Below are 15,730 nucleotides of genomic sequence, written 5' to 3'. Positions count from 1 at the left end.
TTCTGTTTCTCTCCTCTGTGAGAAAGAATTATAATTTCTGTGGTCTACTATTCATTTTTGGTAAGAAAGGCAGGGTTACCTCCTCTTTCTTTGAATAAGCTGCAGAGAGAGAGAAGGGGCAGGGGGGTAAAAAGAGGCAGAGAAAAAAAAAAAAGTTTTTACTTTAATGGGACAAAGCGTGCAATAGTTGACAACAAGAACTCAGATTTGTCCTCTTTTCTGCATAAAGCAAGCAGGTACTAAACAATCAATTTCTCATTTAATGTTTTACCATCATGGTGAAGAGCTGGTGTCGCCTGGTCTGTCTATCTGGGAAAAAGATTGCTGCTCCACTGAGTAAGGTGTTCTTAACTTCCTCTTTTAGCATTTTCATTGGCATGAAGTTACTGTCCCCCATATCCACTACTGCTCATACAGAAAGGAAACAAAATTACAAGTTCAAATTAATACTCCATCTAATACATTAGAGGCACAATTCAATTAAATGTGTTATTTTACACAACTTCAACTCCTTGCAACCCCATCATACACATAGAAAGTGAGGGGAAACTTTTTGGCTTCTAGCAAGAGAGATTTTTCTAAGCATATATTTGGTCACTGAGTAAATTAATTCTAGGAACATTAAGACTTGACAACTATCAAAGCTAACAAAGTTTTCAAGATGTGATAGATCCTATATAAACTGGTTTATCTCTAGCTTGCCTTTCAGGAGACTGTTATGTAATTAAAAAAAAAATTACTCTTGAATAAAGAGGATACCGTCCTACTTCCAATGACATCTAACGTGTAATTCCCATTCTCTTCACTGGCTCCAGAATCTTCCCCGGCTTTCTGTAAACCTTATAGGCTCCTTGTAAGATCATTTATATTTATATGAAATATCAGAAATAAATGAACTCCAGTAACATTAAAGGACCACATTCCCTGCTGGCTGAAGCAGGTGACACGTTCAAAAGACGTTTTCTATTGCAGCTGTTTCCAGACCACATGTTGTCAGAAAGTCTACAAAACCATTTCATAGGGTCAAGGAAAGTTTCACTGTGATATAGACTAATTAGCACACAGCGACCTGAAGAAGGAAAAAAGGAACAGTAGCTGACTTGACCTCTAGCAATAAATATCTTTTCCCAAATTATAACTCTTGTAACATGCTTGTAAGCCAGAACTGACAAACCATTAATGTATTCAATATAAATTACCTTCACACAAATGTCTATAAAGCTCTTCTGCAGCTTCTGTGTGACCAAATGTTTTGCTCTGAGACGTTTCTTGAGGTTTTGCAGTTTTATTGTCTCCAGTAAGTACAGAGAAGCAGCTCTGGAGAAGCTGCAATAGCAGTGTTTGGGCAAAGATGCATTCATCCCTGGGGCTGTAAGAAAACATAAAATGAACAGAAGCAAAAACTAGAAAAGAGGCTCTTTTGCACCAAATAGATAATGCTATGAAAGTCACTATCTCAGATGGATAAAAAACACCGAGTAGAGAGCACACAGCCAAAAAAAGTACAGCTACCAGCTAAATTAATCTACATCTCAAGCTTCTACATAACATTAGAGTTAAAAACACATACGGCAGCAGTAGGAAAATGTTATTTATGTAAATGATGTAATTTAGGAAGAAGAAACTGCTGCAACTAAACTAAGTGTACTTCATTTATACATACACACACAGATTAGTGCTTCACCACCCAGTAAAGTAGTTACTTACTTTTGGTGAAGTTTATTGTAAAAATTCCAGAACAGCTGCAAATCAAGGCCTGTGAAATCTAAAAATGACTTGTATTTTAATCCACTCTCCTTCTGTTGAACCTTAAAAAGGCAAAGAAAATGCAGGATTGGAAAATCAACTCTATACAGAACATATTTATAAGAAGTAAATCCCTGAGCACCAGGCTTAAAGCAGCCTAGTTTCCTATAAATTTGCAGCTAACGTGAATTCCAGCATTAAAGTTCTTTCATGGATATTCCAGTGTCTAAATGTGACAGTTCACGCTGAAACCTTCCCTTTCACAGAGCTACTAATAAGGACTCTTTCTCCACTTTTCAGATGCCCAGTCCCCCATCCCTGTCCTTCAATACCAAAGCACTTTACAACCTCTACCTCTTCACCTAATTTGATTGAAAGTAATAGCCAAAAGGAGACTGCCCACGGTTCAGAATCGAAGTCGCAAAGGCACAGATGCATGCCCTGTATGAACAAAACATGGTTTTGACCATGCATCCTCAGAAGTAGGGTACGTTGTGCTGACACTCATCGGCACGCACCAGCCATATCTCTTAACAGTGTATGTCTCACCCTAGATATTTACAGAACTATTTCAGATAAAAAGAGGACGTTTTAATCTATGCAACTTTTCTAGCTACCTCTCTAAGCACTTTTCCCTATGCTTGCTTCAGCAATAGCTGCACTATCTAACAGACAGTAGAGCATCCTTCTGTTGCAGGTACTTCACGCAGCAATGTAACCTGATGCTGAAAAATGGTGCTTGACTCTCTCCTAGACCCAAAGCGAGCACGCTCCTAGTCAACTTCAGTAAACATACCCAGAATGCTATTTTTCAGAAACCATTTTTTTCTCCACAGCATGGTTTTAACAGTTACTAGTACCTAGTAGCAAGACCTTTCTTTATCCATTCACAATTACTGTTAGCACAGCCTTATTACTTTTAGCATAGTAAATACACACTTAAAAAGAACTAAGAAGTAAAATACCAGGTCCTGTGCCAGCTGCTGAATGAAATGAAGCGTCTTCAGGAGAAGAGTTGTGCCACAAACTGTATCATCATCAGTCTTCTTGCACTGCAAGCAGTTCATGCTTCTATTGGGCTCGTCTTGCATAGGCCGAAGATAGCCAAGTACATTCAGGCCTTGAACTCCGAGTCGTTCTGCTGTGTCTTGTCTCGTGCACAAGAACTTTATCATCAAGTACTAGAAGGATATAAACACAGCACAAGATTTAGTTTTAAAAGTTAGCACAAATTTGGTTATTAAAAGACATGAGCGCACATACGTGAGGAGACTGCAGGTGGGGAAGGGGAATAAGGGAAGCCTTATTCCCTGTCAATCACCCCCAGAAGTTTAAAATGACGAGCCTGAGATTCAGGCTAAGCTTGAACTCCAAAAAAACCTCCCACGTTCAAAAAAGTCAGTGATGCTTCTGTGACCTCTACAAGCATCTGCAAAGTTAGTTAATTCATTATCAGTTCCATTCATTCTGCATACTCTGTTCCTTGCTCTATAGCTACAGAATTTTTGCAGGTGAAAAAACAATTAGCTGCATTTAAAGGCAAGCAGAGGATCAATATATGATATTTAAAACAGACTTTTATGCAATCTGTCCACAGTGAGGTACAGAACGCAAAGCTGAAGGGAACAGCAAGTTCTGCCACCCAAATGTACTGATTAACTCTGCACACTCACAAGTCTCAGGGACTAAGGGTTACACAGACAACAGCAGAATGTCTTAGCAAGCAGTGACAGTTTTAGAAAAGTTCCCAGTTGACTTATAACTGTGCCACCACTTCTGCCACTTTCCACAGTACAAAAAGGGATTGGGGAACTACGCAACAGCTGACTCCAGAAACAAGATAAATGCAGATCTGAAAAGCAAAGTTTCCCACTTCAGCACTACAAATCAAAACCCATATTCTGCCACTCTTGAAACAGAAAAGTCCCACATTCCTCAAGAAAATCAATCTAACTGATGGAACTGCTTAGTAACCGTTTATCCCTTAAAAGAAGGATTGAAGAACCTGGCTCTCAAAGAATAAACGCTATAACTATGCAGTAGTGAATTTGTCTAGATATTAGAATAAAGCGCCAACCATGTCATCCTTTTTAGAAATACTTCCTCTTGATAAAACCAGTCGTCTGCGCGTTATCATGTAATTTTGCATTAAATTTGATCCTGAAGCACCATTTAACTACAGCTATATATGTGTACATACAGAAAAACCGAATAAAACTCAAGAGGGCAGAAGTTGAATCATTTGTTTAACTAGAAGCCCATTGATTTTTACCTCTACCCAGAAGAGTTCTCCTTGCACAAAAGAGAGTTATGTTTATTTCAATTGGCATTACAACAAAGCACAGAGACGAGCCTCTGCTCACTGTGACTGGGCCAATGGGTTTTCATGGTTTCTTACTTGGGAAATTCTGCATTGCTGCATTTTGACATCAACTTCATCCCATTCTTCTTCCACTTCAAACCAGCCGATAGGATCATCATCTCCCAAATCATCACATGAACAACTGCTTCTATGTATAAAAGAATGGAACAAAGTTTGTAAACAAAAAGTTTAAAGAAACTACAAAGCTGTTGACACTCTACAAAAATATTTTTAGCATGTTACGGCTATAAAGATGAGAAGAGAGACCACAGGAACTTTCACATACCCAAACTCTGTCACATGCAAGATAAGAAAATTAAGAACATCTTTTTAGTCATGGTCGCTAACCTCCCCTCACTCCTAAGCAACACTTCTGAGAAAGTAATTTAATAAAAGCTAATGAACATATGATCTTCCTATAAATTGTTTCTGTTATCAGTGATCTGCACCTCAAGTAGAAAGTTTATTTTGTTATAACCCTTTTTAAACAGATCTTTAAATCAACCTCTTGGTTGAGAACAACAGCTATATACTTATTTCCTCAAACACATCACATTGAGGCTCATTAAAATCAAACAAGTAACAACTAAATGATGCGTCATTTTTAAGTCACTTGGAACAATTCTCAGTAGCTCAAGTGGCATTGCAAAAAGATCTAATATAATATTTATTTTCCCTGTATTCATTACAAAAAGTCCACCTATACCTGTTTTTTAAAAATTGTTTGAATTCCCTCAGCTTCCATTTGTCATAGCTTTCAAATCTTTTGAAGTGTTCCTCTGCGTGGAACTTTTCCGAAGCACTATTATAAGCAAACACCAGCCCACACTGGGCCCCGATGGCACCTCTTCGGACCTAAAAGAACAAATCCAGAGCAACGTATTAAAAAGCTAGCAGTAAAAGGAGGTGTTGCTTTCACAGAAAAAATGTTATAGAAAGCAACTAAGTACTGACAAAACTGATCTCTGGAATTGCACTTTTTACCTAAAGAACAATGAAACACATTTAGAGAAATGTTATGAAAACTTTTGTAACTCACTGAACCAGGATCCTCTACGTGGTTAATATTTGCTACATTTATCACTCTGCATTAACTACACTTCCACATATTAATCCTCATTCTAATCTTGTATACTGTGACTTTAAAAAAACAAACAAAACTAAACTTATGTATCCCAGTATCACTACACTGCAAAAGAGCTTAGCTGCCTCTCCAGCTCCAATTAGAATTTACTTGCCAGAAGTCCATCCATGTTTAATTGTCTTTGACATTGAAATATGCATCCTTGTTCCAGGAATTAAACTATTGCTTCGTCTTAAATAAATAAATAAATAAATTTGGCTGCAGAAATCTCACTGAAGTTTTGTCCCAGCTGTGAGATTTAATCACAACATCTTGCTTTTAAACCAGATAAAATTGCACCAAGTGTTCAAACTACACTGATGTCTCTAAAAAGCATTTGAAAGACCCTACATTTAATCTGAACTCACATACTATATACATCTTGAAGTCTGCTATTCAGGGTTGAAACATTATTTTAAGGTATTTAATCCTACAAATAAATCCATACTCTTTAGAAAGAAACCATACACCTAAGGCTTACTGGCTTGAGTATATTACAAGATACAGACAAAAGCATTAAAAAATACATGTCTTTACTACATGCTTGTAGTACCCTGAAGCAATTTAAGACCTCCATTTCCTTAAGTTCCCTGTGACTTACATAAAAGTAAACCCCTAAAATAACACTAGTGCATGACTAATTTAATATTTCAGTTCATAAGAAAGAAAAAAAAAAATATTCTAATTCACCTCTACCATTAGGGAAAACAGGAAGCCTTCTACTTGAAAAGCACAGCAGAACTACATACCTTTATTCTAATTTGTGTCACTTGAAATGAAGATTCAGTTCCAGTAGAAAGAATGATACTTGCTCTGGTCTTCCCAGTTTCAGTAAGAAAACCTAAAGCAGCAGTGGGAATGGAACGAGTTTGGAAGGACTGCTAGTGCAAACTGTTTGAAAGAGAATACTAAGATTGTGGACTGAAGGGGGGAAACAAAACCATGATGCTTTTCTAGTGAAATGCTCATTAGGAAATTTTTCTAAATAAAAGAGTAAAAGACAAGTGAAAAGACTGTATCACGTTAGTATACGCTCCCACAGAGCATACACTGGTCTCTCCAGCCACTCTCTCTCGGGGCTGCAACATCTGCAGCAATTTCAAGAGTGTTTCTCCATTAAAAGTTATTAGGAACTCCCAATTATTACTTTGGCTTGTGGCTCTGTTCACCGATAAAATTCACTGTTCCCCAAACTCTGATCCATAAAACAACAGAAGACAATCCACAAAATAACTAAAGAATCAAACACTACACAGGAGCCAACAAAGGGGTAAAATAAGCATTTAGAATATGCCTGATTTGCTATCACAATAGCTTTCATTTACCCATAGCACTGCCCAAGACAATACATATTTTTAAAAAAAAAAAAATTAGGTTGTATTTCACTTAAAAAGGAGGCCAAGAAACACAAACTTCTTTCTTTAGGTTGCATCCAGTACATAAAATCATTGCATTAACAAAGACAGGCTTTAAAGGAGAATTAAGTTATGTGTAGTCAGTGAAAATTTCAATTATTTTTACCGCATCTCTCCACCAATATTGGGGAAACCAGCAGTGGATGACTAATGACTTCAACCCACAAAACGTGCTCTAGTATAAATTTTCTTTGTGACAGCTCATTGCTGAATATCAATAATTCTCCCCAAAATCCAATCTTTTTTTGGTTTGTTTTGTTTTGTTTTAACAATAAACTGGCTCCTGAGAAATCCACCTTGTTGTAAAACAGAATTTACATATTGTTTTGGTTTTTGGGTTTTGTTGTTATTGTTTTGCTTTGTTTGTTTGTTTGTTTTTTAATTACAGAGCTTCCATATCATAAAACTATCCAGTAGCACCAAATATATATGGAACAGCACCACAGCCTGGCTAATAGCCTTTGTGTCTGGTTGAATATTCTGGATTTTAAGTCCAGGCTCTTACCATCCCCAGTCCATGGCTCTACAAGGAGGTTTTCGGGCCCTGATTTATCTTCTTTTCCCTTTACATCACAAGCTTGCAGAGTTAGCCGTAAGGGTTTTCCTGAGTAAGAAAATCAACAGGTTTATCAAATTTATAAAAAAAACCTGGAAAATATGCTTTCTAAAGTTCTGCATACAGAAAACAAATGGAAAAAATTACAACACATCGAGATTTTTACCATTGTCAGACAAAAAAAAGGGGGAAGAAACTGAAGTATAAGAGACACGTTAATTTAAAATAGCTCAAGTTTTAGATACAGACAGAAGGGCAATGAAAAATCACGACAACTGATGTTCTTTCAAGTGCACACTTTGGAATTCACAATACATGAAATATCACTCTTGTCTTACAAAAAGCAGCAGCTGCTCTGGGAAAAACGAAGCAATTTTCAAAACTTTTTAAAGTAAATACTGATGTTATAATTCCAAAATAATTAATGGTTTCTTTGGCACAAGCCACGAAGTCCTGACAAAACATACTGAAAGGCAAACAAAGGGAAAAATTCTTCGTGAGAGGCTAATGATAATCTCAGAAGTTGACACCTGAGAAAATACAGATTTATCAAACAAGTACAGCCAATACAGCAAAATCTTACCACCTTATGCCAGAGCACGCGCAGCTCTACACTTATGACATACTCAGATTAATTTATAACAGTGAAAATAAAAGAACCGTAAATAGATGTTAACGACATTACATTTAAAACACATTTTAAATTTGTGCACATCTGCAAGAATGACCACTTACTGAGGCTAAACATACAAAAAAGTGTGTTATTGGAAGAATAAAAGTACTTGACGTCATTTGCCTGTTATACAATACAAACACTATCACCATCTTGATATAGGGGCCACTATCTACAAAGCTCATGTTTTCTCCCTCAAGACGATGCCACCCGGTTCAATTCTCAGATCACAGAAACCTGATCTAATCACCAACTTTTAGGGCAATTCTTCTTGGTAACAGTTGTTAATTTAGAAGTCTTGTATAATTTTAAACCCCAGCAGAACAAGTAAAACAACTCAAGGCTGCATATTGTTATAAGTATGTACAGTAAAGGATCCAACAATTATTCACTTACCGTATTTATACAGCAGGTTCTGTCTGACTGTTGCCATGGAAGCGATAAGGGATGAAGCCTTGTATGGGGTGTCCAGATGATCAGTGATTGTACAAAGGGAACTTATCACTTTAGCGACACTCCCCCTGGCTAAGGCAAAGGCCAAGAGTGTGAGTTCAACCTCTGGAGTAGTACAACAACTGGGGAGGGAAAAAAAACAACAGTATGAAAAGAAAACTCAGGACACATTGTTTTTAAATAAAGACAAATAATGCTCGCATGGAAAAAATCTATGGTGCCTGTTTCTTAATGTCTTTGAATTTTTCAAGGTACTAAAAAAAGAGCAGGTGAGTAAAAATGAGATAAATTTGCTATACAAATTCTTCTAAACCATTTTCTACTGCATCAAAATACATCAACACAAACTCACCTTGTTATTCGTATAAGGAAGCTATCTACTTCTTCCAAAACATTTGGAGATAAAAAGCTTGAAAAGTCTGTAGAGCCCGGTGTCAGGGATAGCGGTGGCATGTGTTGCAGTGCTTTCCTAGTAAAAAGGACAGAACATCAGAAAACCAGACAGAATCGGAGAAAACAGCCTTCTAAAATGAATTAGACATTTGAATCTTCATGCTTTTTGTGAGCAGGTCTCTACGAATAGCTTCTGAGTGCAACAAATGTATTTACACAGAGAATCTCTTCAAAAGGTAAAACCAGTATTGCATTCTAGGCAGGTAAAGTTCAACGACTGCTAGGTAATCTTGAATCTAGTCGCATAATCTCAGACTTAATGAGATAAATAAATCAAGGGGTTTTGAATTAAATCTGTGACAGCATTAGAAATAGCTTAGTGTCCAAGTACTGCTTCGTTTTAAATAGTTCTAGAATTGAGAAAGAGCCCGTTAATAAAGGGAAAAATACTTCTAAACTCTTTCAGAACAATTACAGAAACTAAGAGAGAAACTTGTTAGCTCAGATCAGAATTTTTGTTTGAGTTACAAAGATAATGTCATAACCCCGGACAATAGGAATTCTGAAGCGGTTTCGTCAAAGTCATTCTATCCAATACTAAAGCTTGGGTTTTTGCTTTATAATTCTAAACACTGAATTTGTAATTCCTGAAAGTATATTTTTAGTCAAGATTTCTCCATTATAACTTTTTTAGGCTTTATTAGCTCAGTATTCATGTTATATTTCTAAAAAATATCTAAACTGTAGCAAAACTGAAGGCCCTCAGTTTTAGTAAAGCTTGCAACTATGAACCTTCCTCAGACAAAAGCATGTATAAAGTTACCTAAACTTTAAAGAGGATTCATAGATGACACAAATTAAAAGACAGGCTTAGTGGACTTTAGCCTACAGTATTCATTAACCTAACGACAGCAGTGCTCTTAAGCATGGTGGCATCATGCTAGCTAAGCTCTACAAAAGTTGATGTGGGTGTGTAGCGATTTTATTAGGATTCCAATCCTTCAAGTCATCAAGCAGAAGTGTTTGGCAGTCAAACAAGGAAACGTTACACAGAAAATGGCCAATCACCGCAACCAAACATCTGCACAGAGATATTGCATATACCTGACTATATCCCCATGTAATGCATGACAAGGCATTACACAAGCAAAAATTTGCTGAAAATTAAGCTAAATTAAGCTCCAGTCATAAGTGGAAGGTGTACAATATTTATAATCAATAAAATTAATAATGAAAATTAATTCATTTTAGGCTTCTCAAAATTATTACAAGTCAAAGGATAGGTAAAAAATGTATTTTTCAGTGTCTGTTCAGTCATGGCTTAACAACTAGATTAGATACAACAGCTAGGAGAATTACACTTGTTTTAGTATGTGCAAACGGATAAAAGAGAAGTACCAAAATTTAAACAGTGCCATAGCTAAAAAGACGTTTAAACACCTTAATGGAGGGAGTGGAAACCAGTTACACAAGGTAGATTAGTTTACTAAAGCTGGAAGTATCTTAAAAAAAAAAAAAAAAAATCATACACCATGGAAGTTTGGTACTTACTGAGTATTTTGTAAAATAGTGTGAACGAAGGCTGGATTTGTTTCCATGGAAGCTGTTACCAGAGAGGTCAGCAGAGACCAGTACCAGATCGCAGAAGCATCGCACACAGAGACGCCCACCTTCTTAACTCTTTGATAACCGATGGCCCTGAGTCCATGGATTCTGGTGTCACATCCATCACTAAGGCAACGCTTGATGTTTATCTGTACATCTGTCAAAACACAAAACAGAATTTTTTTCCCATTTCTTCTGCTGGATTAGGTCTAGAAGAATCCAGATATTCAAAACAGTAATTACTGCAAAGACTCTTAGAAAAATAGCAGCAGATAAAATAGCAGCAGATATGTAAGAGTACTCCCACATACAGACAACTATACACATGTGTTTCTTCACCATGCACCCTACGATTTGGAAAATTTAGCCTTTGAATGGCTTATGTGATCCATTACAAATTGCACAGCTAGAAATTAGGAAAAAAGGAGTAAACGACCCTCAAAGTGGAAAACAGATTATAGATTATTTCACTAGTACCTTTTTACCTACCTACATAGGAAGTACCTTGGGAGTGGTAGTGGAGAAGATAGGGAAAAACAGTAAAGCCTAAATGCAAATTTGTAAGTTACATAAAAATTTTCACATAAGACCTTGACCATTTTGCATAGCTAACATTGTCCTAGTTATTTCTGAGGAACAACATCCTTACTGCCTGCTTCTGTGGCAGGGAAAGTTCAGCTTCGTGAAAACTGCCTATTTGAACCGAAGGGACAAAATTTCTGAAGCTGCAGAAACCATCTTAGGAAGGAGCAGCTTTCCTCTGATTGATTCCAATGTAGCACCCACAGATCTACCAGACTTAAAAATAACACTACTTGAAAATCCTTAGCATAAAACCTGCTTTACAAAAATCATCTGACCAACTTGAGTTTTGCTACCAAAAAAAAAAAAAAGTTGCTCAGAGCAGATTTTTTGCTAGATACTATTATCCGACATATGCTTTCACTCTGCAAGCAAAGATATTTTAAAATTGCCTAGTGCCTTCAAATTGAGAGGCTAAAATTGCATCTTTAGCCATTCTAGCTCTTCAACCTTTAGCCCAAGTTAGACAGATGCCATGAGAAAGACTCAGAAGACTCTCTTATAGGCTAGAAATTAAAACAATTTCCCTGACCTAAAGATGAGGCCAAAAGTTTCTACTCTAATGACTGAAATTTCAACACATCATTCTATGATCTACCCAACCTTTCACCTTCAAAAAAGCAGCAAAACAATATACCAATGGTATCTTTATTGACTCACACATCTGACTAATGTTAGCGTTTTCCAACAGTGTTACGTAGCCAGTGATATTGCTTGGAATGTGAACATCTCGGACCTCCTGAAGACTGCTGGCATTCCTTCCCACTGCCACTGTGACTTGCTGTGGCATGTAACTCTGGTCATTAGCTGCCACCGCAATGGACAGATGTCGCAAAACAACATCTGGTTTCATCTTTAAACTGCAAAGCAAAGAAGATAAAACAGTTCTTGCAAAGAGAAGGTAAGCCAAGCAATTCCCTTTTAGCTAAGCTTCACTCAGTTTCCACTTCTACAAACACAAATAAATCCACTGGAAATTACCTAATGCTTCACAGGCGTTACCAACCCCATATCATGGTGGACAAGTTAGAAAACTTGTAATTGACTTAAAAGACAGTCACCTCTGACACCGAGAATGTAGAATTTTCTACTGTTCCGCTTTTCAACTGAGAATTCATTCCTCAGGAATGAAAATGTAGTCTCAATAATGACCAAAATGAGGTGTGGTTTTTTTTTTAAAGTATACATTCTATACACACTACCGAAAAACCACTAAACATTTCTGTTTCATGGAGCAGTAATGTTCTAGACAGTGGGAAAGTGCTTCCGTTCAAGAACTGACCACTGCCTCTCTAATACAGTTTGGAAAGCTTAGCTACAAAACAAGGGTATGTGTCAGCATGGAAGACGCATGCATTTTACAGGTGAACACTTTTACTCGGTGATTAGGCCTTTAAACTTTATGCAGAGATTAATGACTTCTGCTTTCAACTATATTCATCCGTCACTCATTAATTCCACAATTTTTTTCAATTACACTCCACTGCCTGTAAAACCTAAGGACTAACTACCCCAAAACTCAGCTGTGTATTGCTGCGCTGCTCACCGTATCCAATGCGAGCGAGCACTCCCATCCGACTGCCAGAAGGATGTAGTTTCTCCATTTGTCATCTTGTCAATATCAGCGGAATTGGATGAGGTTTCTATGTGAGTATAGCACTTCGTGACAGACTTCAGTTTGTCCGACTCCTGATTACCATTCAAGTCACTGGGGTATTCTGCAAAGAAAAGAAATCACTCATAACATCCTTCTTTTGCTTGTTTTTGAGAATTATTATACCTTTATAATAATTATCTCATATAAATTAACTTGTTGGCACAGAACACAGCTCCTGAAGAAGTGTTTCTGACAGAACCTAGAAGACAGCAAAGTTTCATTTCAGGTGAAATCACAATAATCTCAATCTACCACTTGCAGTATGAAAACACCTACCTTGCCTGGAGTTCAATAGCCTTTATCTCCTCCTTTCATACTGGCTTCATCAGAACTTTATTATTGTTATGTCAAAATACAAAGAAACGAGAGGAAAAAGCAAAATATGATGGAGAAAACCTCAATTCAGCTATTCTAGGGAAGCGACAAAGCAGACTGTTTCCCCAAGTAACTTGATCTGTTTCAACAGAAGTGTAGAGATTTGAAAATATCAAGTCAAGCTGTGAAGAAAAGGAGCCCTCCTTCTAGGGAGACAACCAGGACAGTCCCATCTGAAATACAATAAAAGATTCACTACCTCCACCCCAAAACAATAAATTATTTTTTAATACTGAACAGTCAACTTCAGAAAACATTCACCTTCACATGGAAACTAAGTTTCCAGCAACTAGGAGAGATATTTGACTCAAAAAAGTATATGACAAATTGGTAATCATCATTCTGAAACACGTCAGGAGCAAAATGAAAAACACCCCAGTGTGTTACTCAGATTGCTAGGCAGTTAGGAAACATATTTATGTCCCTCAAAAAAACAACAAAAAAACCACAGAAGCATGCAGATCAACTTCATAAAAAGTCACGCCTGTTAAAAATTAAACATTAAAGAAACCTTTTTATTTTATCTGTAATCCCTTCTTCAAGCTATGGTTACACTACCATCCTCAAAAAAAAAGAAAGATATTACATACCTCTCTCTTTCAGGAGAAGTCGATCTAAAGAATCCTTCAACACAGAAGACCGCATAGTACAGATATTGTTGAAGTACTCCAACACTGGGTAAGGGATGGCAGTACTAGAAATCCGATTGCGGTGCAAGAATCTCAGTATCATTGAAGCATGAAGACCAAGACGCTCTTTTGATTCAGAAAATATATCAATAAAACCTAGAAAAAGACATTAGTTCTATCTTTGTTGCAACACCTGACTTGACCAAGTCATCATTTTCCGCCTCTACATCTTATTATTAGGTAAATCCAAATTAAGCACGGGAGCCAATATTGGAACTACATTCAATCACATGAAGTAGCTCAAGTTTGCAGCCTTTACAGGAGTGTGAAAGGTGCAGACAAATGTTTTCGCCAGTTACTTGAAATGCCTGAAGGCGTTCAAAACAATCTTAGTTCTTACGCTTATTTTGCTGTCCCAAAAGTTCCAAACCCTTACCTTCAATATCCAGGTGAAACGGATGCTGCCTGGCTAATGAGCTGATGTACTCGCATCACTCACCTTGAGCTATGCTACGCATCTCACTTTGGCACTGCGGACTATTCCCAAAGGGCTGCCCAATGCCTTCCACCCACTTCATAAGAAATTTCAGCTCCTGAACAGTGGTACGCTGAATCACAGCGCATTTAGATGCACAGAATACCGCCCCGTAAGTACTCTCCTCTGACTTATCTATTAGCCAATTCTAACACTGCTTGTCTGATCCTCTAAGGCAAATCCCCTTTAGCCACTTACCATCAAAAGCTTGGAAGGAAAGCCAGTAACTGATACTTATCCCAGAAATCAAATTCTGGAAACTGACACTTTCCAAACTACACGCTACAAAATGTCAATTATGGTTTAGCAGGATTTCCAATGCTAAATAACAATATAATAATAATAAAGTATATGACTCATCACCTGAAACGGACTCAATGGAGGATTTATTCCTCCAGTTACCGAGTACATGACTGCATTAGTGAGGCACTCACCAAAATTTTGCAAGGAACATTTTCTGTCTGTGAGATAAACCAAACAAGGATAAGAAGCTCCCCAGTCACACAGAGAAGAAAATATTGGTTATTTATGAAAGTAAGTTAGCTGCATGTAATTATGGAAAATTTTTAATTTACAGCAACTTGTTTGATACTAGAGAAGCGAGAATGACTTGGACTATGGTTTTGAGAAGATTAGGACAAACAACACTATTAAAGCAATTTATTGAAGCAGCACTCCTTATATAGGGCAGGACTTGGGAAACCATTTGTTTTGTCACTCTGTTCTCATACCTGGAACTAGTGAACAAGCTTGCAGTTGCCTGATTACATGGCTAAGCTCCCCTTGAAGATTAGCTCCACTAGAATTCTTGAGAGCCTCCAGCATATTCTCCACATCTACGGTGCCATCTCCTTCAGCATCAAATTGTGCAAAGGCCTGAAGAGAAACAAAAAAAGAGAATTTATTTCAGCATATTTACTTTAAGCAGAAATTCAAGGTATTTCATAGAAACCGTAGCAGCAAACATTATAACAACATTAAATAAAAATCAGAAGAATCCGTTTTCCATAGTATTGAATTCCTGACAACAGGGAACAGCCTGGCTGGAAATCTGCAGACTTTAGCAAGTTTTAAGGCATTTGCACTGCCTTCCTATAAAAGTCAACTGTAGTTATGCTTAGGTGGAGACAGCACATCATCTATACCAGTGAATCAGCGCTATCCATCCACCCGACGTCTGTGACTATGAAGAAGGTGCTCACAAAAGAACGCTAAAAAGCTCTTCCGTTAAAGGGTGAGTTAGTTCTAAAAGCCGTACCATCCATTACTCATTACTGTTGCATCCACCTCGCACTGCATCCACTCAAATTCTTTCAGGTTTTAAATATTTTCTTTATTTAAGAAAGTGTCCTTACAATCAGAATATTTTTTTAAACGTGTACTTCCTTCTATATACTGTCCTCCTACACAAAATACCAGTTTAACATAGTTTGTCAAAGTATTTGTGAAAACAATGGAGAGAGTTAGAAAAGATTTTTTTTTGTTGTTATTGAAGGGAAGCATTGTCAGCTTTATTAACTTTGACCTTAACATAAATTTTTAATACAAAAAGTTGAGCATGTATAAAAAGTAACTCACACAGCCATGCGTTTCACATCTTTGTACTAACGAAAAGTACAAGATATT

The 15,730-nt window shown here is 37.1% G+C and overlaps 1 protein-coding gene across 3 annotated transcripts in view; it reads right to left on the bottom strand.

Annotated features, from left to right (window-relative positions):
- The window catches only part of ZZEF1 (zinc finger ZZ-type and EF-hand domain containing 1), a 60,100-nt gene that overhangs the window by 40,397 nt on the left and 3,973 nt on the right, over positions 1-15,730 (bottom strand). For 2 of the 3 annotated variants that reach the window (XM_082328663.1, XM_082328664.1), the window contains exons 2-16: positions 14,836-14,980; positions 13,531-13,725; positions 12,455-12,626; positions 11,569-11,768; positions 10,273-10,483; positions 8,681-8,797; positions 8,272-8,450; positions 7,152-7,250; positions 5,981-6,072; positions 4,815-4,963; positions 4,145-4,256; positions 2,712-2,927; positions 1,708-1,808; positions 1,200-1,369; positions 272-405 (exon numbers count right to left, since the gene is read on the bottom strand). In XM_082328663.1, the coding sequence (XP_082184789.1) occupies positions 272-405; positions 1,200-1,369; positions 1,708-1,808; positions 2,712-2,927; positions 4,145-4,256; positions 4,815-4,963; positions 5,981-6,072; positions 7,152-7,250; positions 8,272-8,450; positions 8,681-8,797; positions 10,273-10,483; positions 11,569-11,768; positions 12,455-12,626; positions 13,531-13,725; positions 14,836-14,980 (2,292 nt within the window). The remainder of the gene's footprint in view (positions 1-271; positions 406-1,199; positions 1,370-1,707; positions 1,809-2,711; positions 2,928-4,144; positions 4,257-4,814; positions 4,964-5,980; positions 6,073-7,151; positions 7,251-8,271; positions 8,451-8,680; positions 8,798-10,272; positions 10,484-11,568; positions 11,769-12,454; positions 12,627-13,530; positions 13,726-14,835; positions 14,981-15,730) is intronic. The other variant, XM_082328665.1, reaches the window with a different exon arrangement.

This window comes from Platalea leucorodia (assembly GCF_965183815.1).
Source record: "Platalea leucorodia genome assembly, chromosome: 16".
Taxonomy (NCBI): Eukaryota; Metazoa; Chordata; class Aves; order Pelecaniformes; family Threskiornithidae; genus Platalea; species Platalea leucorodia.
The sequence above is the reverse complement of the archived record's forward strand: the minus strand, read 5'-3'. Positions and strand labels throughout refer to the sequence as shown.